Below are 24,878 nucleotides of genomic sequence, written 5' to 3'. Positions count from 1 at the left end.
AAAGGACGTGGAATAGCAGGTTTACTTTAGATTGTTTTAATATAAAATGAAGAAAATAAGATTAAGTTTAAAATATCTCACAAAATAGTCCTGCTGTCTTTTTGCGAAAAAAGGCGGGATGCTCAATTTATATTATGTTTTATTAAATTTTGATAAATATTTGATCTAATTACTCTTTGATGTAAAGACTAAAGTTCAGATCTACTTAGTTCTTCATGTAGATCTAATGGCGGCCGTATACGTTTCGCCTTCTTTATATTTCGGATTTCCAGAGAAAGCTATTTAACCATGCATTCAAACCGGGTTTTAGCATTAGAAGAATTAAGTATCAAAATACCGTTACATTCGGAAATTAAACAAATTGGTAAATTATGTTAAGGAAAGAAATGTAACTTGAAGTCAATTTTTAATGGTCATGATTGTTATGCAAGTCCACATGTTGGCTATACGGACATTAGAAAATATTTCGTTAGTTTCCATAAATTATTACGATTTATTGATTGATTTTAAATGACAGAAAAGTTTTCGATACTTAATTTCCTACTAACGTGCCGATGACCTAGTAAATATGAAAGCGTGTATAACAAATACATGTTCACGTATCTTCATTAAAATATAGTATTATAAGCATATTATTAGTTCGATAAGTTTGATTAATAGAAATTTACAAGTGCATATGGAAATAATGACAATGTTTAGAAAAGGTAATTTACAAAACGACTGATACGTATTCATGATATATGATACATGATAAATTATGTATACATATTTAAATAAACATAATATACTTTCTGTTAAAATGTAATGCGTGTTTTTATATTCTTTATATAAAATGCTTGACTTCAATAAAGGATACTGTATAGCAAATAACGGCTTAATATGATTTCACTTTTAATTCAGAATATCGATTAGATTATATATAATATCAAACTTGTAAAAATAAACACTATTTTTCTATATTTACGTCTTTATGCACATTATTTTTTCCGAATTTAACGTTTAAAAGTACATTATAGATTAAGGGTCGAAATGTCCAGTCAATTTTAGGGGTCTGAGTGTCTTAGGAGTCTAAGTGTCATGGGTCGAGATGTCTGAGGGGTCGAGGTGTCAAGGGGTCGAGATGTCATAGACTCGTGAAAATAAGCTTTTTAGTATTGGTTTTTCCAGGGTAAAAATTAGGAACCACATCGCTTTCAAAATTATGAAAGCTCGCCTATTATAGTGAAAGGTCACCAGATGATTTCGTATTTGTTCAAGGTCATATCTAAAAGCAGAGCGTTATTTAGAGCTGATTTTAATCAGATTGGAAGCTATATGTTGCACAAAATCATAAAAATTATGTTGCTGTTTTTTCAGTCCACATCCATACCTTTTCTTCAATGCTGATAGCCAAACATTCACATTTCTTGGTTTTTACATCAACAATTTCGGGGATCTTGTTGATATTCACAGTAATGAAGTACTTGAAAAACGTATCATGAGCAGAACGTTGTTCCGAGCATTGCTCCAAAATGGCGTCCCTATAAAGGAAGACTTTGATTCTTTACAAAGGTAACACCAACAGTACAATAAAGCCCTTTACGTTACAGTTTTATTCAGGTCACATATCAATTAACAATACATGAAATATATATTAACATATGTTTTGATATTTCAAGATTCTTTTTTAAATTCAGATTATCTTTATATTAACTAAAACTTGAAACAATAAATGATATGCATGCGTAAAACTCTAAAACCCTAAATTAAATTGAATAAATAATTGTACCCATTCTGTTTATTGCTTAGGAACAAAGTGATTTAAAGAATCTTTTTAAATCCTACATTATGCATAATAACTGAAAACAACCTTAATGATTATCTTATCGTTAAGGAAAGACAAGATTGAAAGATTATGCAGAGTAATTGGAGTTGACAAATATGACCAACGGGTTTACGATGAAACTTACGAGTTGACGACAGATAACTGTAAGAAAATGCTTGCAGTATACATGCGATTTAGGTAAGTTAACAAATATCTTTTTCAGACTATTACAGAGGATAGCAAAATTCATAACTAAAATATTTGGGTAAATTATTTCCAAATGATATATCACAAATATCATATAACCATACATAACATGTAATTTATCAATCATTAATTTATACCTTGCACTTCTATTCAATACGCAATAACTTTGATTACTGAAGGTGTGGCATACCAGTCATTATTATGGGTGAAACTGGCTGTGGAAAAACAAGATTAGTTACATTTTTGTGTGAGATTATGGTTCCAAGGGACAAGGATACACAAGAACCATTGACAACCAATATGATAATTATGAAGGTATGATTTGTTTAATGATTTGATCGCATTTATACGCCTGATTAAAACCTCAACTACTCGAATAAATAACCCTATTAAAAAAGTTTCAAAATATAAATCGTGTAGAAATTGGTAATACATTACAGTAACACGAGTGTAACTACCGTAAAAATGGAATTTACCATATTGAACAATCTACGAGGGATGTTCGAAATGTATTGCTTATCTCTATCTGCAGACTTCAAATTTCAAGTTAGTTCAAAAGTGTTCATTTCATGCCCTCGAAGTACTCCCCGTGTCTAGAAATGCAAAGTTTCAGCCGATGTATCCATTTCTTGAAGGCGTCACGGTTCGCTGATTTGAGCACATTAATAAGGTACAGATGAATTGCAGATCCAAGTGCCTGTCGGGAATTGTATTTCCGCTCACTGCAAGGAAGGATTTCAATTTCGGAAACAATATGGGGCAATGTTTGGAGAAAATGGGGGGGGGGGGGGCAAAACAATTACTTTTTTTCAAAAACGCCGAAACTATTACGGAGATATAAGCGGGGGCATTGTCATGTAGAAGATGGATATGCTTAAAACCAGTGACAGGGCGTCGTTTCTTATAATACTTTTTCAGTTTCTTAAGTACTTCGTCTTTGTAGTACTTCCAAGTGATACTTTTGCCTTTTTTCACCGGCACTTTTATTGCGATCCCTTCACCAGAGAAGAAAATTGCATACAAAACCTTCTTTGCACTCAAAGGCCGTTTGGCAGTTATTGGGTGTTTGGTGTGTTTAGTGGCCCAGATTTTGTTGCTTAGTTATCTGACGGGCTTAAAATAATGGACCCAAGTTTCATCACCTGTGACGACATTAGCAAACTGTTTTTGTCATATTTTGGAAACATTTGAAGCAGCTTTTTGGCCACCTTAACCAGTTGCCTTTTTTGCTTATCGGTCAACAGATGTGGCACCTATCTAGTAGAACTCTTTCTGACTTTCAAATGCTTCTTCAAAATAAAATGAACCGTTGATAGTGATATGCCAACCTTTCTTGCAATATCACGAACTGTAAATCTGGCATCTCCTTCAATGATATCCTTTATTTTGGAAACGATTTCGTTACGAGATGCAGATTTTAGCCTACCTTATTTTGGTGCATTTTTGATGCACTCTACACCAGACTCAAATCTCTTTTTCCATCGCCTTAGACACACAAGAAGGACCATATGCAATAGAGAGTTCAGTCATCAACTGCTTCAAAGAGCAACCCAGTTTTGAGCGAGTTTTGATGTAAGCCCGTATTTCATGTTTTTTGTCGACGCTTCTACCAACCATTTTTACTACAGTGGTCAATCACTGCGTGTATTTAAATGGCAAATTGTATGTCTTACACTTAGTCTAACATGTACATTTATACACCGTTGTGTAGGTATTGAAGTACCCTATACAGTTATGTATTGGTTTTTATTGTGTCCCACGTGGATCACGAGATAGAGGACAATAAGCAATTCTTTTTGAACAGCCCTCTTATAAAAAACGTAGATCATTATGACTGTACAAAATGTCATACTAAAAATAGCAAATAAGTAAATGCTAATGACAAATCATACCATACATGCAGTTTTTTTGTTATAAGTTTAGCTTTATATATGAAATGAGAATACTAGATAAGTATTTATTGACACCGGAATTGAAACAATATTAAGTTTCAAGATAAAAACAAATTGAAAGGTTAATACACAATTTTATTTCATCCTTTTCATAAACCTTGTTAAGCTATGTTTACAATAAACGCATTGTTAAGATTAAATTATAATCATTTCAAACGTTATCATACAAAGTTATATTTGATTCATTGATAATGGGAATGGTTTCACATTAAAACGTACTTGGAAAGATACTTGTCCTAATTTTAACTTATTTACACACAATTTAAATGAAGGTTCACGGAGGTGTTACAAACGAGGATATCAAGTCAAAAGTTTGGAATGCTGAAAGAATAGCTGTTGAAAATATTGAAAAATACGGAGAAAATGTATATACAGTATTGTTTTTTGATGAGGCCAACACGACTGAATCAATCGGGCTGATCAAGGAAATTATGTGTGATAAAACAATGGAAGGGAAGCCTCTCAACTGTAAAAACCTGAAATTTGTTGCAGCGTGCAATCCTTACCGAAAGTAACTATCTGTCTTGTCTAATAGATAAAATACGTTCAACTTGTAAATATAGAATTCTTTTATTTTTAGATAATTTTGATATTTTGATAACTAAAAGCTCGTTTGACTTTTTCATTTTCATAAATCTATATTGAATCATATAGCAGCTACATAGAATTTGCTCATATGCGATTTCTTTATTGCTTATAATGTCCTTTAAGGTACCCAAAAGAAGTGATCACAAAGCTTGAAAAAGCAGGTCTGGGCTACCATGTAAAGGCGATCCAAACAAAAGACAGGTTTGGCCGGATACCAATGAGACGTCTTGTTTATCGTGTTCAACCATTGCCTCAGAGTCTACTTCCGTTTGTTTGGGATTTTGGTCAACTATCAACAGCTGTTGAAAACTTGTACATCCGACACATGGTCCGGAGATATATGGTCGTGAGGACTTTATATTGTATTTTAATCGAATTCACTGTTACTTTAGATTATATTTATATAAGAATTTTACCTCAAAATATTCTTTAAAAAATCTTGAATGAACATTTTCTTAGTTAAGTAAGTCAATGTTCAACTTCAATATGTATTATAGTTTTCATAATTCTGTCACAAAATATGCTTTACAATTCTTTATAGGCTAATGATCAGATTCGATTTAACCGAGTGTGCAAATTTTCTACTTTCATAACTGTACATTTCCTTAACGTAGTTCACGCCGCTACATCTTAAGAGTTTTATACGTTCACATCAATCATTGATATGATTAATCATCTTTAAAGTGAAATATCTTTAAACATTTTATGACGTAATGGTGAATGGTAACAATGTAAGACGGACTTAAAAAACTTTCTCTACTTATAATACTGGCCAAAATCAATGCAAAATTAAAGTCTATATATAATAATCTGTGTAATACATATACTATATCGCAATTAAAAATACTTGGATGAATGGAAAAATAACAGATATTTACGGATTCGAAATGATTCCCAAAAATTATTTTATGGCCAAAGGGTTGTACTTCACCAATTTCCAAAAATGTACGAAAACTGTGCTACGTGATCTTATTTGAATAAGCGAACACGTTGTCGCCCGAACATTTCAGATTTAGTACAAACAATCGAGTTGAAAGGAAACATATGTAGGATCTCTCAAGAAATTATTTTGACAATGAACGAAATTGAACTTGAGAAACAATCTGCATAGTAAAATGATCGAAACAAACAAACACATTGATGCGGACAAATAAAAACAAACGCGTTTATTTTCATTTTATTATTGGGCTATTCAAAATCAAAAAAGTAGGAAGATAACCATTATTTATGTGTCATTCTTCAAAAATCACAGGGAATTAGTTATTCAAAGCACAACACCAATGGCTATAGATGTAAAATGATCGCCTTGTGTGCAAGAAGTGTTAGTTTCAGTCTCAGGCGGAGTTCTTTATTTTTATTTATTATTTTTTGCAGCACATTACACAATTATAGAGTAGATCTAATAAACTATTCATTATGCGTTTTAGCTTCTTATTGTAGTAAAGTAATAATAATTAAGTTCATAACGTATATTTGTTATGATTTATTTAAATGACACAAACAATTATTCGAGCGAGATTGTTTATTTCATAATTCATGCATATGAAAATAAAAAAGACAAATCTATCGGTTTTATGTTTATTTCATAATTCGCATGTTTATAGATATAAATGTATGATGTTTGGTAAATATACTAGTCACAGATTGATTAAATGCAGTTGCTTTTAAAACTCCGAAATGTTTGTCTTGTGAAATTTGCAGATAGCAAGTTAAATTTTACATATAATATAAAAGCCCGACTGTCTAGTTGACAGGGTAGAGAGCGTTAAGCTACATTGTATCAGACGCAAGTGCTTGAGTAAGATTTGTACATGGCTCGAATAATGTTATGTAAAATCACAGTTACCTTTTGTTATATCCAACAACACGACATTATATTTATTACTTTTGGGTTTAACTCCAATTAGAAAAAGTATTTCGGTTAGATAGCGATTGGAAGTAATTGCCAATATTTCGTATAAATCAGATAGGTACGAAGTAATTGTTAAACAATGGTTCAGAGAAATGCATACTATGCCCAAAGTACAAGCTAATTCAACCACAAAAGTCTTTTTGATATCTACCCTGCTTTTCCTTATTTTCCGGATTGGTCAATTTAGTTGTAAACATTTGCAAATAAGCAAATTACGATTCCTTCCGAAAACAAGCTAGAGGCAACGGATAATGTCCGTCAATATACCGTGTGTTAAAGCATAATTTTCACATTTAATATGATAGTTTTTTACATATGTGGACCAGTATTATCGCTTTTACATTTTTCCGAATGCAATGTTAGAATGACGGTTGGTTTTTCAAGATACTTTAAATCAACCAGTAATATATATTTGCTCATTTTACAAAATTTATATCTATTACTCAGTTTTATTTTATTTTCCAAAACGCTCATTGGGTTTTAAATGTATTATTTTAAATTTTATTATGATTGAAAATATTATATACAATGTCGATATGTAATTTACTGAACCACATAATGCAGATAACTTATCATGTCTTAGTGTGAATGTTATTATTACATAACAAATGTATCATTCGTGCCAGTGTGAGTTTTTCTAACAATCTTTGAAACATCTTCAGTCCATGTAACAATTACTTTCAGCAAAACGGTACAGAAAGCATCAGAGTACAACTACCAAATGATGAACAATTGCTTGAAGTTATTAGTTCAATTTTGACTCAGTCACAAGAATACATGCGCAGTTTAAAGGTAGAAAGTAATTTACTATTTGATCATATTTATAATTGAGATAATCAGTATTGATTCAATATTTACTACGGATAATTTTATGTAAATTACAACCAAACAAATTTAATTTAAATCTTGTTCTGTAACGGGGATCAGATCTCTCTTGTTGATTTTTGTATTCTTATTAAAAACATAGACTTGAAAATACTTCATATTTTGATCTTTTCGTGTGCTACTAGTTGAAGCACTCAGTCTATCATTGTATGCTTTATTAATAAAGGACGAGTGTAGTTTCGTGTCACTTAGAGATGTCGATAGAGTTTTACAAGTTATGTGTTGGTTCTACAGTATGAGCAAGGATCGCAGAACATTATTTCAGCTTGCTGATGAGAAGTTGAGGGAAAGGAATCAAGATCAGGTATCTTGCATGTTTATGAAAATTAATGAATATTTAAATGTATGTGTATATATAACAATGGGCTTATTGAAACTAATGTTTAAAATGACGCGACATGTCCGTATTTGACTTGGTTCGATTAGACAGTTTTTACATATGCCGCTATGCGTTATCTGTGTAACTTTCATTCTGGCAAATTATTTGTAGCTAACGCTTTTTATCTGAAGCATAGAATAATAAAAGAAAATACTTTCTGTTTTAAGAAATTGACTGACATAACGAGGTCGCTGTTGCTTGCACTTGCTGTTTGTTACCATTCCTCACTTAGCCAAAGGACCAATTATTGGAAATATATATCACAGTTTTTCCGTATGCCATGTGAGATTTACGGTGGATATATAAATATACTTGACGAAATTGATCGGTAATATATTCATTTATTCCCCTTAACAAATTTTACAAAACAAATGCCAATGTTTTTCCTTGTAATGTACCTATGTAACTATACTTTTAAAATGCAAAAGGAACCACATCCGTTGTCGACTCATTTTTCTTGCTAGAGTTTAACGTATTTCTGTCAAAAACGTAATTCCACTTCAAACACAGATATGAAATAATATTTGTTATTGCCCAATAAAAAACTGTTAATAGTGTTAAGACTTAATGCAAATTTCAGTGTACAAGAAGTTTTTCTGGACTCTGTCAACCTGGAGGATAACAGTAACATTGCACGAAATCATGCTTTAAAAGAAAACGTTTTCATGATGGTTGTCTGTATTGAACTCCGAATACCACTGTTTCTTGTCGGAAAACCAGGAAGTTCAAAATCTCTCGCAAAAGTGATCGTAACGGATGCAATGCAAGGGCAAGCAGCTAAAAAGGCTTTGTTCAAAGAGATGAAACAAGTAAAACATTCACTCTTTCTAAGATCCGATATTAGGTTGGAAATATAATTAAATTACAGACCAATAAATAATAACTTAATTAAGCATACAATAAGAGACATTGAGCAAAATATATAATTGCGCAATATTTTTGTTTTAAATCGGCATAAAATTTATTTCAAAAATGTCATATAGATCGATGTGGATGCTAATAATTTCTAATGTTCAAGAAAAATTACGCTGTTTTAGGTCCAAATGGTTTCATTCCAATGTAGTCCTTTGACGTCGCCTGAAGCCATTATATCTACATTTCACCAATGTGCAAGTTTTCAACAGAACTACAAAGACAATTTAGATAAATTTGTATCAGTTGTCGTTCTGGATGAAATTGGTTTGGCAGAAGACAGCGAAAGGATGCCTTTGAAGGTAAGACATAATTTAAGAATAAGCAAAATAAAGTTAGCATCTATTTCAAAATATTAATGAAATACAATAATTGTTGTAGAAAGTATAGCATGAACTTTTTAGGGACAGTTGACTTCATATACCATAAGTATGCTATAACATGGTTGATAAATAATGATATCCAACAAAACACAATTATTTTGTTTGCACTTTATCTTACTATCCTGCAACACCCATTTATTAAAAAGTCATTATTTTTGTGGTAGACGCTACATCCACTTTTAGAGGATGGTTGCCAGGGAGACGAAATCGCTGAACAGTACAATAAGGTGAGTTCCAACAAATTATTTTTTGAAACTTTCGGAACTATTCATTTTGCATCCGATATCTTTAACTTTATAATTTTGAATTTAAAGTGTTGAATATAATTTGTATTTCACTAGCAGGGCAGCTGTCAGAGTTAGCATGATAAATAAGATTTATACGAGTACAAATGTCTTTTTAAACCACTTACATAATAAATAAAAAAACTATTCTAATGACTTTATACGATCAATGATTATGATTTACAATACCTGGTTTAATATCTTGATACGGTAATAATGGCATTTACAATTTGTATTATGAAACATGTCCTTACATCCCTTGACAATTATTATTATTTTGGTTAATAAGCTAAGTATTACATGAAATCCAATCCATTTAGGATTTTTATTGTATCCGTTAAACATAAATAGTTACTTTAATTTATAAAGTTTTAAGAAATTTAATGAAAATAAACAGTAGCAGCATTCATACAGTTTACTTTTTTAAAAGATCATGCACTCAGATGAGACTTTTATCTAATATTAAACAAACTGGATTTTCTTTTGGCATTGCATGTAAATGTAGGCTGCTCCGGTATGGTTTGTTTTTCGACTTGAATTTATTGGCGATCAAAACGTTCTTGAAAAGGTTGAGATCAATATAATGAAATGTGATTAATATTTGTTAATGTGAATGCTGTTTTTATAGAATAATTTTAATGTTAGACTTATTTAATCCTTAATCTTTACTTTCTATCTTAAGGTGGCCTTTATAGGTATATCAAACTGGAGTCTTGATCCAGCAAAAATGAATCGTGGAGTTTTTGTGCAAGGACAAGTTCCTGATTTATTAGAACTTGAAAAAACAGCAAGGTTTGAACTTTGAATTTTATAATTCCTGATAAAAAATGTTTGACAATTCTATAAAGAACATGCATCACAAACTATGAAAATGACCTTTAACATTTGTACAATGAATTTGCATTTCACTTAAAAATGCATACATCCATAACATTAATATTTATCTTTAGCATGTAATTTGTAATTAACACACAGGCTGGATACTGTTTTAAACATTATTTTATAGTAAGTATTATGTACGTTACTTTATAATTCCGTATCAGATTTCTCAAAATAATACATTTAAATATCAACCATTTAGGGGAATTTGTGCATCTACACAACATGTGAATAATTTGCTTATCAAACCACTTTCATTTGGATATTTGGAAGTCTTTAAAAAAGCATCCGAAGAAAAAAGGGAATTTTTTGGCCTCAGAGACTTTTACAGGTACGTTTAAGCTACGAAAGTTGCATCTACTACCAAATATTATGGTATGTAATATTTTAAGTTAAAAATCTTGAATGCAAACATGGTCTGAAATGTGCAATGTACGTAAAATAAGTAAAATGACATGCTTACAAATAACAGTACAATTGATAAAATATATTTAATTTTGGTCTCCAATTCAAAGGTCAAGTTTAAGTCAAGGTCAAGGTAACTAGTTCTGAAAATAGATTTTGCATTTTTCCATGAGCAGCCTTTATCTATAAAATGATATCTTCCACATTTGGTAAGTTAAATCTTTAGTAGTTTGGTTTGAGTAAGTTGTAAAATTGGCAAAAACAGATTTTTGCAGTCAAGCTCATACAGCCTTCGTTTACTGACTGATGTCCTCCATTTGTCATGGATAAACACTTTTGTTATATTACAACTTAAGCTGTTAGAGAAAGTGGATTTACAGGTCCTAGTATCTGGCGCTAAATAGATTTATACACTTTTATTAATTGAAAGATGTGATTGTTATACATTGACAAGTGTCGGTTTTGGGAACATCCGTCGCATTAGGCTATTATTGTTTGAATCCCGAAGGCTTTGCCAAAAAATTAAATGACTGGGATTTATATTGATATTCGCTGCCCAAAGAAATCAATTTTGGAATATTCAGCATTGTTTTAAAAAGTAGTTATTTGTCAAATAACTTTTTATTTTTTATTTCCAAAAAAACATTAAGATTGAGAACCAACACTTTCCATTTAGTTTCATTTTTTAGAGAATGTTGCATTTATCTTAAATGATGTAATTAGACTCAACTGTACATGTACTGTTTTCGTTTCAGTCTGATGAAAATGATAAATCAAATTGTACTTCGTTCCAAACAGTCATATTTACCTACCTATATAAAACTGAGATTTGCTGTTAGACGGAACTTCAGTGGACTAGACAATTTTGACACTTTTAAAATATTTATTCGACAACTTACACATTTTGACGAAAAGAAAGAGGTAAAATGTTTTCTGTATCGTATCAAGTTTGTTTTGTTTTTCCTCCTTTACGTTGTATTAGTATACAAAAACGAATCAACTGATGAAATCATTTAATGTTTAAAACATCTTACTTTTTAAGCGTCAAGAGCATGATCCGGATGATAGTTTTACAGGTCTGTTGAAATCTTGGATAACAAATGAATATAGGTATTATATTTTCAAGTATCAGTTTTCTTCTCTTTTCCTTTTTTTCTTCATTATATTGCTATATATGTTTCATGGTATCTTAAACGAAGTGCCAAATATGTTACTGGCTTGTAAAATATCTTGTTGTCATTTTTATACGTTTGTTAAATCATCAGAATATATAACTGAAATATAACAACATATGTAAATTCTGTTTATGCAAAAAAATATTATTTGTGTGCATTTTTAGGCAATGATTTGCTTTTTAATATGGTGCAATTCTTACACCTGAAACAAATTCTGAAGAATTTTGTTTGTAAATTTGTGATACAAAAATTAATTAATGGCATTTGATTATAATAGTGATAGCCGACATTTACTTCTCTTGACGGAAAACTACAGCAGCGCAATTGCTATGTTTGAGCAAGCATTTCTAACAAAAACTAAAATTCAGCCAATTGTTATATTTGGAGGCAGTTTTAGACGAGATCAAGAATACACACAGGTAAACAAAAAACACACAATATTTTCATTATTTCAAGCATCAATGGCTTTCAATTATTTTGTAATGCTCAGAATTTTGTATTTGTTGTTGTGTGTATATTTTCTGCACTCATTTTAGTAACGAAATGGGTAAATTGAAAAAGATGTCCAAGTAGTTTTTGGTCCGATACTAAGATAAAGAAAAAGAACAACCAAAACGTAAATTAAGTGTTGTAACCTTTGTTTTGTTTAGCAAGTTTATAGGGTAATGGTAATAGTAAGCCATTGCCAATGCCCCATAGTGCCCAATTAATCATAAACCAATGGACAGTAACATGGTTTCTCGTTAATTAACAGTAGAAACGTTGTCTGAATACTAATGTTTTAATTTCAGGACATGTTGGCATAGATCACGTGTACATGTTTCATACTTATTTGATAAAGTTTTCTGAATTTGCGTCCCATATATAGATATTAGCGTTTTTACCTTCCATTTACAGGGAAGAAGACCTCATTATATAGTTCGACTATCGGAATGTCACTCTACTATTACTAAGAATGTAGATATGTATCAATATGTTCATAGGAACAAATCTTAATTTAATGTTGTAATGCATGTTTTTCTTGTCATTTTATTTGATGGAAATATAAAATATACTAAAGATTTTGCATAAATCTAAAGTTTTTTTTATCGTTTTTGATATTTATTGGAATAAATTTCAGATTTGCAGGAATATCAACAAAATTAAGATCTGCATGGAGACTGGAAAATTGGTAATTCTTGTAAACTCGGACAATTTGTATGAAAGTTTGTATGACGCTCTTAACCAATACTATGTTTACTTCGGAGGAGAACGTTACGTTGATTTAGGCTTTGGAACTCATAGAGTGAAATGTCCTGTCCATAAAGATTTCAAGTAAGTTGTTGAATATTCATTTTAGTTTAAGTCGCATTTAATGATGATTTAACTACTGACGTCATTGAATCTTAAGAAAATATTGTAATTGCATTCCTTAAAGTTAACATAAAAAGGTTATGTAACAGTATGGCTCGCAAGGTTATTCGGAACAAATTTTGGCATCTGTTCTTAATTTACTTTTAAAGCATATATAACAATTGAAAGTTGCTGAATTGTAATGGAAAGAACTCGTTTCATAAAGACTTGTGTTATATCTGAATACAGTCAATACATAACATTTTATATATTAAAAGGTTGATTGTTGTCGCGGAAAAACAAACCGTGTATGAAAGATTCCCAATACCTTTGATAAACAGACTGGAAAAGCATTGTCTGATGTCGACAGCTTTGTTGAATGAATACCAAAAACGATTAGCAAGATCGTTAAAAGAATGGATCGAAGGTGTTACAAAACAGTCTCTTTCGTTAAGGTACGAATTGTTAATGTTCGATTCGATCATATTTCGATTTGATAAAATATATGTATGCCCAGAAATTAATGATCATAGTGACAATTTTCACTGTTGAATTTTCAAGATCCCCGAGTCAAGATGTTAGATACCCTGACTTTATAAGCGTGATTACTGATATGAAAAATTGTTTAATGCTGCATTTGTTTACACTAATCATTGAAGCAAACATACAAATGCAATAAGTCGTTCCACTTTCAACTCATTATAAAAGACTTATGTGATTGGTCGAACGACTTTTTTCAAGTCTTCTTCCTTTTTTGCCTTTAAAGACATGTCTTTCTTTTCAAATGTGAAAATCATATATATTAACGATAACATTTTGGAATATTTCAATTAAAAAGGTTTCCATTAAAAATATAATAGGGCATGCCATTTTATCGCTTGTTCCACTTCGTAAATACTTGTCTGCAGATTGTTTTAACAAAGGAAATGACATAATAAAACTCCCTTAGCATTACATGTTGGTTTTCATTTTGAAGAATATTAAACGCATTTTGTTCTTTTAAAACATTTCTTCATTGCAAGTCTTAGCGATTCTTCACAAGTCTTCACTCCTTTTTTTATAATCATTAAGGTATCTTTAAATAACACTAACAGGAAGATATAAAATTTAACATTCTGATATATTTTCAAGGAATAGAGCAACGGAAAATGATGTTGCAAAGGTTTTTATCGGCTATCATCACGATGTTTGCGCGATACTAGCACTGGAAACCTGGACAGACGAAATGAGCCTTGAAACAGTTGATCACTGGGATAAGGTGATTTTGTGGGATGCAAGTTAAAAATAATATGCTTCGCAATAGCATTGACTTAACAATTATTGAATAGCTGTGTTTTTGTCAAATAAAAGCATCTATAGAATAATGAATTTGCATATTAAGTGTGAGCAAATGAGTTTGCGCAACTAATATGTCTAACAATATTTTTTTCTTTTTTCCATTTAAGTTGTATCAGTTTCATTTTCGACCTATTTTGCTATGTTATAAACTATATTTCAATCAGATAAATGTATTTGGAAATGTAAACTACGATTTTAAGCCTATTGCACATCATTTGCATATAATGTTAGACATAATATGACAAGCTGTTATTGAGAATTGTATGCTTAAAAAAGGGTAATTGATAATTAAATGCAAAAGACATGTATGAATAACTGATTGAAACAAACACATATCTTTTTCAAGGCTTTTGAAAAATCGAAAGACATACTTTTATGGTGTGCAGCACCCGATGCAATATTGAGACTTTCAGAAGAACGAGATAATATGCAAGATACGTATTGGAACAAACAGTCACACGAAAGCCTGAAAGAATATCTGTCTTTTCATTTCAAAAAAAGGGATAAAGACAGACTTTACGCACAAGTTAGTAACTTTTTTCTTAACGAATACTTTTTGGTGCGACGTAAAATACAGCCAAAAATAGCTATCTAAAGCAGCTTTTTAATCCATTAAAAATAAAATATTAACTTGGACTTTTTTTCAAATTTGCTTTCATTGGAATGTTAATAATTCTAATGAACTTGTTAGGGAAAGCGTATAGAACTGAGATTAAACAGATTGTACAGAAAACAGTCAAGGAACGAAGGGGTTTATGTTTCTTATTTGAAGAAAAACAATCAATTAGATATTAACAGAATAATTTAAAACCTACCTGAATCGAAACTGTTTTGGAATTTTTCTCCACGCACTTTTTCCCAAAACATGAGAGAAAAACAGAATCCCGAAAGAAAGCCCAACACGCCAAAATTGAACATGGCAATTCATTTTATGTTAAAACAAACTGAAAGAAACATACGACTACTATACGGCTGGTAAGAGATAACTATAATTATATTTACTTTTCTCTTTGTCAGATGTTCTGATTGTTGCAAACAAAAAGAAAAATCAAAAGGAAATTATGAGACCCTTCAGGAAATATTCATATTTATTAGATAATACCAATAATTTTTATCCCTAAAACATGCAAATCTTGAAAAGCTTATAAGATTCAATGCATAGAGAAGGCGGTATTATGTTACCGGTAGATACTGTTAAATATATGGAAGTGCCGGACTATTTTTCTCCATTGGTTTCCATCTTAGCGGTTCATAACGTAGTGTTTCAAAAACAGGAACCGGTGTTACTGAAGGCATGGGCTCTTTTGCCAAAGATGTATTCATTCGACATTCGTCATTAATTAATTCATATTATTTCTTTACAGCTATATTTTTGTTAATAAAATACATGTATATGTAACGTATATATGTTCAATATATTTAATTGCTTTTTGTCTTAGAATTGATAGGTATATAATGAAATTTGTAGGTATATATTGAAAGGAAAATGTATTTTGCTACTCACAGCGTGTAAAAACCAAACACTCGATGGACCGGGGAAAATAAAACTGTCTTCGTTTCCATTTGGAAATGTTGATTCTGCTTAAACTGGGGTGCTAAAGGACATTAGCGGTAGCTTGCACTTTCTAGTTCCGTCTATGAACAGGCTCAATCAAACCGAGCCTGTGACATTTTCAATTTTTTCGTTTTGATCGTTCTTAAATGTTATGTGTTTCTATATTTCACGTAATAAATTTGCAAAATATGTTTAATTCTGTTTCAATTTAGTTGCATTTCTTGCTATAATTATTGTCTCTAATTTCCGAGATCAGATTATGAGGATAACTGATATACATTGTATAATGTCATCATTACAATAAATTGAACATATGTTGTATTTGTACTAAGAATAATATTTTTATGGTATTAAATGAACAGATAACAACCCACTCGTCACTGTTGACAGCGGCATACAAACACACTCTCAGAGATGCAACCGGGATGCATCCCAGCAGAATTTTGATTTTAGAAGCACTGCAATCCTTTGACACAGAGCAACAGTTCATTAGCAAGATCAAGTATAGATTTGTTTATCAAAACCATTGTATTTACAAATATGCATATTTCCATTCCAAGTATTCTTTGAGAATTAAATATGAATATGTGTAATTCGGTGCTTTTCATAGCTTTTTGAGATATCCAACCGTTAGTCCGCGAAGTGCACATTGTTCGACCTGTAACTAGACATAGCTTTAATCAAATGGAATAGAATGTAAAAGTGTGCTAATAGTCCGTAGTTAATCGCAATAAAATTAAAGCGACAATGTCGCTTATTGTCTTGATAAAATAATATCCGAGAAATACATTAATTGAGACGTGTTTCCTCGATCGATACAATAAAATAAAATAATTCAATGTCATGCTTGTTTAAACCGTAATTAATTTCAAATTTAATTCCTAAAATAATTTCATTTTTGTCATTAATTAATGTTTCTGCATATGATTATTATTTCTGACAGAATGTTTTACAAAATGTATTTTAGAGACCACATTCTAAGGTCACAGAATGACGAGCCAGTTCTCATCGTTGTGCAGTGTGATTCTGGTGACAAAAACACAAATTTGATTGCATGTGCAAAGTACGCTGTTATAAATGAATGTACCAAGCTAATATACAAAGCACCTGTCAGCATAATTTTTATTGTACAATTGACGCCAATGGAAAATAAAAACTTTTACAGTATCCAGGTATGTCAATAGTAATTTATATAAATCCGGTATTATATTGAAATATCTTCTATATAAAATGCTGATAAAACCCCGCGTATTTAAGATTATTATTATGTTACTCTTCAGTTTTTTATCACATGTATTCTACGTAATTCAGTACTTTGTGTTGTGGAACAACAGTATGACCTGATTCAAGCGCAACACACTATTTTACAGATTTTTGTTTTACTTATTTCAGTGTGGTGACTGGCACTCAGTTCATATAGATAATCTCTTAACTCCAGGAATTGCAATGCCATCAATTAATGATATGCAAAGAAATAGAATGAGTGTTCTTATTGCAAAGTCAATTGAAAGCAGAAACAACTTCTCACTTGATCAGAATGAGACACCGTATGTAATGCCGTTAATTATTATTATTTTATTATTATTATTATTATCATTATTTTATTATCATTATTTTATTATTATTATTATTATTATTATTATTATTATTGTTTTCATCATATTTTATCTTATTTTATCTTAAGTTAGTTTCTTCTTTAAGCACTTTAGTTTCAAGTTCAATACTCTATTTGACGATCAAACCTATAGTTGTCGAGGCGCTAGCCGAGTACATAAGTTCTTCAGTTGTTGTACACATACATAGAATAAATATTGTACTCATCGTCATTTTCTTCTTTTTTTGACATTTCGACAGAAATATGTAGAACAGTAATTCGACTGCATTTTGATATTTATGTCTTTTCTGTATTAAGTTATTTAGCCCTACCCATAGCGATTGTCATATTTCACTTGATTAGCATATACATTTAATTATTTATTCACTCTGTCCCGTTATATATGAATATAGAGAGGCTGACGTGTTTATATCCATATTAAACTCCCAAGTAGTAATTTTGCTAGTGACCGACTGCGGTGCCCTTCTGTAATCTTCCACAAATTTGTCTTGTTTTTGTTTTTTGTCGGCACCGATTGGTATTTACTTTCCATCCCCCGTTGTTTTTCATTTTAGTTCTTAACGTCCTATCTTTGTCATTTTAATTCCTTGACCCGTTACAGCCTTGCAGTTTGTGTCATTTTTTTAACTGGGACACGAATGAAAACGGAGGTACACTTATTCCACATGGATTCTTCGAACTCGTGTTATGAAAATTGAGCTAAAATGATAACAATATTGATCTGATATGGAATGTTTGGAAACATATAAAGAAGCTAATTCATATTACCAGAATTGATTGATATTTAAAATCATCATTATGCAGCTTGTAGTTCATTGATTTAATTTCATTAAATTTTGTTTCATTTTGTATAGAGCACAAAAATAAAATACCATTTTATTACTGACATTAAAACATTCTTTTTACAAGACATGAACAAGACAAGTGTCTTAATTTACGACTGTTGATAGAACGTAGTCTGCAGAGAGCTTTGTCATTAGTAAGGGACCCTGAAGAAAACAAACACAGGTCCACTCAACGAGTGTCATTGATACTGCTCATATTACATGACAGGTCAAACAAAGGTATAGTCTTTAGACACAAATAAATACCACAGTTGAGTTCGCTGAATATAAAAGCGAATAATAGTTGTTCACCTATATTTAATCATTTTTAAAAGTTATTTGCCAAATGTTGTAATTGCTGTAGTTTATGTTTTACTTTCACGTAGACATATTAAATTTTATATTAAAAATTTTGTTCATTTTGATAATAGTTGCTCATCTGGTGATATGTGATATTTTCTTCTGTGAAACAAATAAAAGAAACAAAACTTATGACAAAAACAGTTTTCAATAGTTTCTATTATGTTATTTTTTATCTGAAAAATCATCACCTGAAATGTTTTCTTAACGTCTCATGTTTTGTTAATATTAATTAAAGCAATTACATACATAAAAATGTAATATAAGTTCATACTGAAATGTCCTATTTTCAATACATAATTATATGAAATTATTGAAAAGATTGTGATGGCTTTGTCAGAGGCATAAGTAAATTAGTCCAGAGGATCATGGCTGAAAAGGAGAACGAACCTTTGGCTACTACTCCAGATATGTGGCTCTCAAAAGAGGCCGCATCAATTGTTGCGATTGAAAAATTCGGAACGTTTAGGTATTTTCTTAATTTGTCTGTGTTTTTAATTAAGTGCAAATAACTATATTTAATTCATAAATAGATACATATCGAGGGCTGAACGGAAAAGTGTTGTAAGTCACATTTTTGTCAAAAAATCACTTTTTTGCATTTTTTGACAATCATTACCCCTAATACATCTGTACAAAAAATATTAGCAACATATTCTCATTATATGTCACTTTTACATGATAAATGCAAATGTGTTGTAATTCTATGCTAATATTTTACTGAATGAAAAACTGTCGTAACTTGAGTTACATACAGTTTTCCATACTGAAGTTTAATATACATAATTTACATTTATAGTTGTTTCATTTGGTTGGTGTGAAAGGTTTAATGTTTTCATTAATACAAACTGTGACATGATCAACCTGATAATTTACCTGATAAGTTGTTTAAGAATTACGTACTTGTATATCGAAAACAGACAGCTGCTTCCTTGAAATATGTTCAATATTTTAACTTTATTCAAAAATTCAAAGAAACAAAACAAACAAAACAAATAGATATTTTTTCAAACTTATATGTAATAACAGGAACTTTTGTAAGATGATAATCAAATTATTCATTTCAAGATTTAGCTGACAGGAATGTATCATTTTATAATGCTAAATTTTGAATCATGATAATACATGTATGTTCCACCAAAAAATCCCTATCTTGTATAATAGTTACTTTGGAAGACTTGAATATGGTATAAATTAAGTTTGGAATAAATCATTTATACTTTGGAAAATATGGCTTAAAAGATAAGTTGCTATCAAAACAAAAATAGGATCTTTGCTTCCAAGCTTTGGTTATGCCTTAAAATATTAAAATATTTAAAATCAACTCAGTTACTAGCAAGTTAACAAATTCATGATAATATATATTTTAATTATTTTGAATCTATTTATGACTATCATATTAAATTATATAAAAAAAAAACAAATTAAATTTTCTTTTTTAATATTTCTTATGAAATGCCAGCAAAGATGTTTTTCGAGAAGTTTGTTTCCTTGTACATATTTTAGCGCACCTGAGCTAGCTCAGGGTGAGCTTTTAGGATCGTTGAATGTCCGTCGTCCGTCGTATATCGTCCGTCCACACTTGTTCGTTAACACTCTAGCGGTCACATTTTTGCCTCAATCATCATCAAACTGTCATGATGCTTATCTAGTTAATAGCTGGGATGTGTTCGAACATGGGTCATCTCGGATGAAAAACTAGGTCACAGAAGCTAAAAATAGAAAAACATTGTTAACACTCTAGCGGTCACATTTTTGCCTCAATCATCATCAAACTTGTTCAGGATGCTAATCTAGTTAATAGCTCGGATGAGTTCGAACATGGGTCATCTTAGATGAAAAACTAGGTCAGCGGAGCTAAAAATATAAAAACCTTGTTAATACTCTAGCGGTCACATTTTTTACTCAATTTTCATTAAACTTGGTCAGGACGCTTGTCTAGATTATTGCTCGAACGAGTTTGAACATGGGTCATCTCGGATGAAAAACTACGTCACATGAGCTAAAAATAGAAAAATCTTATTAATACTCTAGTGGCTACTGTTTTTGATCCACATATCCTGTAAATTGGTCTGAAAATTTGTTTTGATGATTTCTAGGTCGAGTTGGAACATGGGTCATCTCGGATGAAAAACTAGGTCACACCGCCCAATTATGGAAAAACCTTGTTAACACTGTAATGATCACATTTTTGACCCAATTATCAACAACCTTGGTCAGCATGCTTGTCTAGGTAATTGCTTAGATGAGTTAGAACATGGGTCATCTCGCAAGAAAAACTAGGTCACATGAGCTAAAAATAGAAAAATCTTGTTAACATTCTAGTGGCTACTGTTTTGATCCAAATATCCTGGAAATTTGTCTGAAAGTTTGTTTTGATGATTTCTAGGTCAAGTTCGAATATGGGTTACCTGGGGTCAAAAACTGTCACACTGCCCAAATATGGAAAACCTTGTTAACATTCTAGTGGTCACTTTTGACTCAATTATCATCAAACTTGGTCAGGATGCTTCTGTAGGTAATTGCTCGGTAGAGTTTGAACATGGGTCATCTCGGATGAAAAACTAGGTCACCGGAGGTAAAAATAGGAAAATCTTATTAATACTCTAGTGGCTACTGTTTTTGATCGAAATATCCTGTAAATTGGTCTGAAAATTTGTTTTGATGATTTCCAGGTCGAGTTGGAACATGGGTCATCTCGGATGAAAAACTGGGTCACACCGCCCAATTATGGAAAAACCTTGTTAACACTGTAGTGGTCACATTTTTGACTCAATTATCAAAAAGTTACTTACTTCAGTGTTGTTATATTTTTCTGATCCTTCCGGCACAGGTGTTGAAAATTGATTACCGCTCAAGTCGCCGCTATGAGGCTTGAGGGATGTTGCACTTTTTCATATCCCTCATGGGCAGACTTAATCAAACCGAGTCTGCAATTTTCATGTAATATTCCCGGTTTTAATGTTTCAGAGAAGTCAACTGTTTTCAAGGTATTTACATCACAAGTCAATTTGACAGCCGTAAAACATTGCCCAGTGCCTCACTTCAGTGTTGTTATAAAAATATTGTTCGGTTCCTTCGGAATCATTGCTTGTGGCACGTTTAAATTGTTGCCGGTGCTTGGGGACATGAGGAATGTTTCACGTTTTCATTATCTCCCATGTAAAAACTCAATCAAATCAAAAGTCTGCAATTTTTATGTAATTTCGATGGTTTAAATGCTTCCAAGAGATTACCATTTTCCAGATATTGAAAATCTGTCTTCAGAATAATAGTAGGGCGCTGCCCTGGACCAATAACTTAAGCATGGATTTTTAATGGATAACACCCCTAAGTGAACTTTGAATGTTCCTGTTTAATTTTTTTATGTGCAAGGTCTATCTTTTCAACCACAATATATTCATTTCATTCTTCATAAAAATTTGTTCGACATTATTATTGTAGGTCACAAAAAATTTATAAGGTTATATAACATTTTTTTTTCTCCTGTAAAAGCGTGTAAATGTGACTTACGACAGTTTACGTTCAAGTCCCTCGATATACGAGTATTTCTTTAGTTATTTACTCTTATGACGGTATTACATCATGTATTTTCATCAGAACAATTACAGCCTCTAAATTATCATTCTGTTTTGTTTTTCGTTTTCGACTGTTTTGTTTGTCTTCCTATATTATGCTTTACTAATTTAGTTTCCTCGTTTTTAAAAACAATTTTATTCTACTTTGTTTTTGTTTCTATCAACCGAAAATGTACAAACGAAACATTTAGATACAGAAACATTACAGTTACCATACATTTATGTAATTTTTATTTCAAAACCGTTGGTAAACAGTCATTAAATAAAGAGAATTTTATTTGCAAAACAGACGTGCATGTATAGAAGCGTTTGATACCCGGATGTCACCTATTCTTGGTGGACTGTTTGCAGCATTAGATACAAATCACAACTTAAATTTGCTGGAATGTGGCGTTGGAACATGGCAGCGGAATCTGTGGATAGCTCTTATAAACACAAAGGAAGTTGGTGTACACTTGGTAATTAATTTTTGTGGTTTGGATTATTTTTATTACTTTCATGTATTCTCTATTGAAATTATGTGTAATGGGGTAGTAGATAATTCTTTATTTAAGAAATTGTATTTTATATGCTTTTTTAACGTCGTCTACACTTTAATAGTTTACAAAAGTTCACACCGAGAGAGGGCTACAATTTGAAGTGCATGGCACTGGCTACAGCGGTCGTTTGTTTCAATGCAAAGTGCCATTCTCCTGGATCATGCTGTCTACAATTGATGCTATCTTACAACAGCGCAATTTCCTTATGCAAGAAACCAATAGTAAGAACAATCATTAATGTTTTTAAAAAAATTATTTTTGAAATAAGTTGTTTTTATAAAACTAGTTGAATTTGTGTAAGTATGACAGAAAGACATGATAGGTCTTTTAAGTAAGGTTTTTATGACTTTTAAGTTTAAGTATTTTGTGAATACTAGTTCAATTGTCTATAGTCTATCTATTTTTTTCAGAACAAGAGGAAATATTAGGAGAAATGGAACTTATCAGAGCCATAGATTCTGTTCCTAAAGAGGATTTCTATGACGTCTTTGAATCTTATATCAACGATTTTGTGCAAACAGTTTATCCAGAAAAAAAGGACAGACATGTGAGTCACTCAGTTAAATACAAAATTATTTTATAAGAGGAGTAGTATATATATTTTAGAGCAATAATTTTCCATGGATAATACATGTCAGATAACTCTTACGGAACCTGATTAAACTGAAGATAAAATGTGATGTTTTTGTTGTTTTTGTTTCAGAGAGATATAAGTTTTTTCATAATAGCATACTATTAGACCAATGACTAAAATTTCAGCTTGTTTTCATGTCAATTATGCAAATGACACTTGGTCGGATTACCTCCGAAAACACATCTGTATCAGCCGCTTTTATATTGGTCCATCAAGTTTACCAGGAAACAAAACCTAGATTAAATTACTACCGGGACATCAGCAATGTATGGTGTGGATGTACGGACGCTGTGATGGCATGCCATAGTAATTTTGATGATCCAGAAGAAAATCTGGTAAGGTCTTTGTTTTTCATAATACATGTACGACAAAAAGGTTTTGCTACAACTGTACTCATAGCTATTTTGATTTGACTGTTTCGTCGTTCAGTTTTAGAGACATATCCTTTAAACCATATTTAAATGGAACTGTTTTATATTCAATGAAATAGTATTGTATGTTTATCTACCTTATTATAATTTAGTTTATATTTTTCTGATCCTTACATGTTTGAAAATTCAATCAATGCAAATTCAAAATAAAAGAGTAAAACACGTCAATACCGAGGCAAGTTCACAATATTTTATTAGTATCTACTAGTTTCGGTCAATTCTTTAACTTATTAGGTGTGAAAAATATTAATTTCATACGTGTATGAATAAGTTCAGACCCCATATATTTATACAAACAGGAATTCCTTGGATTGACAACACTGATTGAGCATATTTTACCTAAAGGCAAAGTGGATATTACGGAATGGTTTCAATCAGACAGTAACAGGGATAATTGGCTTGGACAGGTTCAAAGATATAGGCAGGTTGTGAATCAAACGTTAGCGTTTTGTCAAGAAGAAATTACCAACTACGCACTTGTTGCAAAGGAAAGGTTTGGTCTGTTTGATACTATTATCAGTTGAACTTGTATAAAAGGAAACATCGTGTATATTTTAACTAACGAATGTTACCGATAAGATAAATTTAGATCTTTTCGCAACATGCAACTCTTACGTTAAGTATCAATAAACATATTTCGTTAAACTTTTCAGATATAATATAATAGCGACATTTACGTATTACTATGATTTGATCACTTGACATTTGTTATAATTTACAATGTGCAGATCAAGGTGGAATCGAATTGTCGTAATGCAGTTGTGTATCGAAAACTTGACTCCGAAGGAAAACAAAAGTTTCCCAATAGATATCTTTCCTTTACTTTGGAAAGTAAGCAAACCACTTCATTTCAGTTTATAGATTTTTTCAATACATTCTTGTAAAATTTTTCTTTTTGTGCTGTTTG

General features: G+C 31.1%; 3 protein-coding genes across 3 annotated transcripts in view; all 3 read left to right on the top strand.

Annotated features, from left to right (window-relative positions):
• The first annotated feature begins 436 nt into the window (after positions 1 to 436).
• On the top strand, positions 437 to 14,379 carry LOC132745458 (E3 ubiquitin-protein ligase rnf213-alpha-like). The gene is made up of 20 exons (XM_060734391.1): positions 437 to 468; positions 1,357 to 1,551; positions 1,874 to 2,002; positions 2,191 to 2,326; positions 4,236 to 4,474; positions 4,675 to 4,897; positions 7,148 to 7,255; positions 7,515 to 7,652; positions 7,895 to 8,055; positions 8,308 to 8,536; positions 8,765 to 8,941; positions 9,187 to 9,249; positions 9,989 to 10,098; positions 10,388 to 10,516; positions 11,346 to 11,511; positions 11,633 to 11,700; positions 12,043 to 12,184; positions 12,886 to 13,079; positions 13,376 to 13,552; positions 14,229 to 14,379. Exons 1-20 carry the CDS (start codon positions 437 to 439, stop codon positions 14,377 to 14,379), a joined length of 2,967 nt encoding a protein of 988 aa, XP_060590374.1.
• A 409-nt stretch (positions 14,380 to 14,788) lies between these two features.
• LOC132745457 (uncharacterized) lies at positions 14,789 to 18,692 on the top strand. The gene is made up of 5 exons (XM_060734390.1): positions 14,789 to 14,961; positions 16,353 to 16,492; positions 16,958 to 17,162; positions 17,383 to 17,537; positions 18,515 to 18,692. The coding sequence occupies exons 1-5, from the start codon at positions 14,863 to 14,865 to the stop codon at positions 18,690 to 18,692; spliced, it is 777 nt and encodes a 258-aa protein (XP_060590373.1). The 5' UTR covers positions 14,789 to 14,862.
• Positions 18,693 to 19,112: 420 nt separating this feature from the next.
• Positions 19,113 to 24,878, top strand: part of LOC132745472 (E3 ubiquitin-protein ligase RNF213-like) — a 36,055-nt gene continuing 30,289 nt past the window's right edge. Inside the window, exons 1-7 of the mRNA XM_060734421.1 lie at positions 19,113 to 19,258; positions 22,657 to 22,825; positions 22,968 to 23,127; positions 23,317 to 23,453; positions 23,666 to 23,875; positions 24,271 to 24,464; positions 24,700 to 24,802. Coding sequence (XP_060590404.1) covers positions 19,158 to 19,258; positions 22,657 to 22,825; positions 22,968 to 23,127; positions 23,317 to 23,453; positions 23,666 to 23,875; positions 24,271 to 24,464; positions 24,700 to 24,802 — 1,074 coding nt within the window. The 5' untranslated portion in view covers positions 19,113 to 19,157. The remainder of the gene's footprint in view (positions 19,259 to 22,656; positions 22,826 to 22,967; positions 23,128 to 23,316; positions 23,454 to 23,665; positions 23,876 to 24,270; positions 24,465 to 24,699; positions 24,803 to 24,878) is intronic.

The sequence above is a fragment of the Ruditapes philippinarum genome, unplaced genomic scaffold, assembly GCF_026571515.1.
Source record: "Ruditapes philippinarum isolate M1 unplaced genomic scaffold, ASM2657151v2 ctg228_1_1_1_1, whole genome shotgun sequence".
Lineage (NCBI taxonomy): Eukaryota > Metazoa > Mollusca > Bivalvia > Venerida > Veneridae > Ruditapes > Ruditapes philippinarum.
Note: the sequence above shows the minus strand (reverse complement) of the source record. Positions and strands in the feature narration are given on the sequence as shown.

Excerpts from the sequence above, each read along its gene's own strand:
- LOC132745457 (XM_060734390.1), top strand. The coding sequence starts at position 14,863 with ATGCAAGATACGTATTGGAACAAACAGTCACACGAAAGCCTGAAAGAA. Across the intron at positions 14,962-16,352 it reads AAGACAGACTTTACGCACAA|ATAACAACCCACTCGTCACT; the intron begins GTTAGTAACTTT and ends TTAAATGAACAG. Across the intron at positions 16,493-16,957 it reads CAGTTCATTAGCAAGATCAA|AGACCACATTCTAAGGTCAC; the intron begins GTATAGATTTGT and ends AATGTATTTTAG.
- LOC132745458 (XM_060734391.1), top strand. The coding sequence starts at position 437 with ATGTTGGCTATACGGACATTAGAAAATATTTC. Across the intron at positions 8,537-8,764 it reads TGTTCAAAGAGATGAAACAA|GTCCAAATGGTTTCATTCCA; the intron begins GTAAAACATTCA and ends ACGCTGTTTTAG. Across the intron at positions 9,250-9,988 it reads TCGCTGAACAGTACAATAAG|GTGGCCTTTATAGGTATATC; the intron begins GTGAGTTCCAAC and ends TTCTATCTTAAG.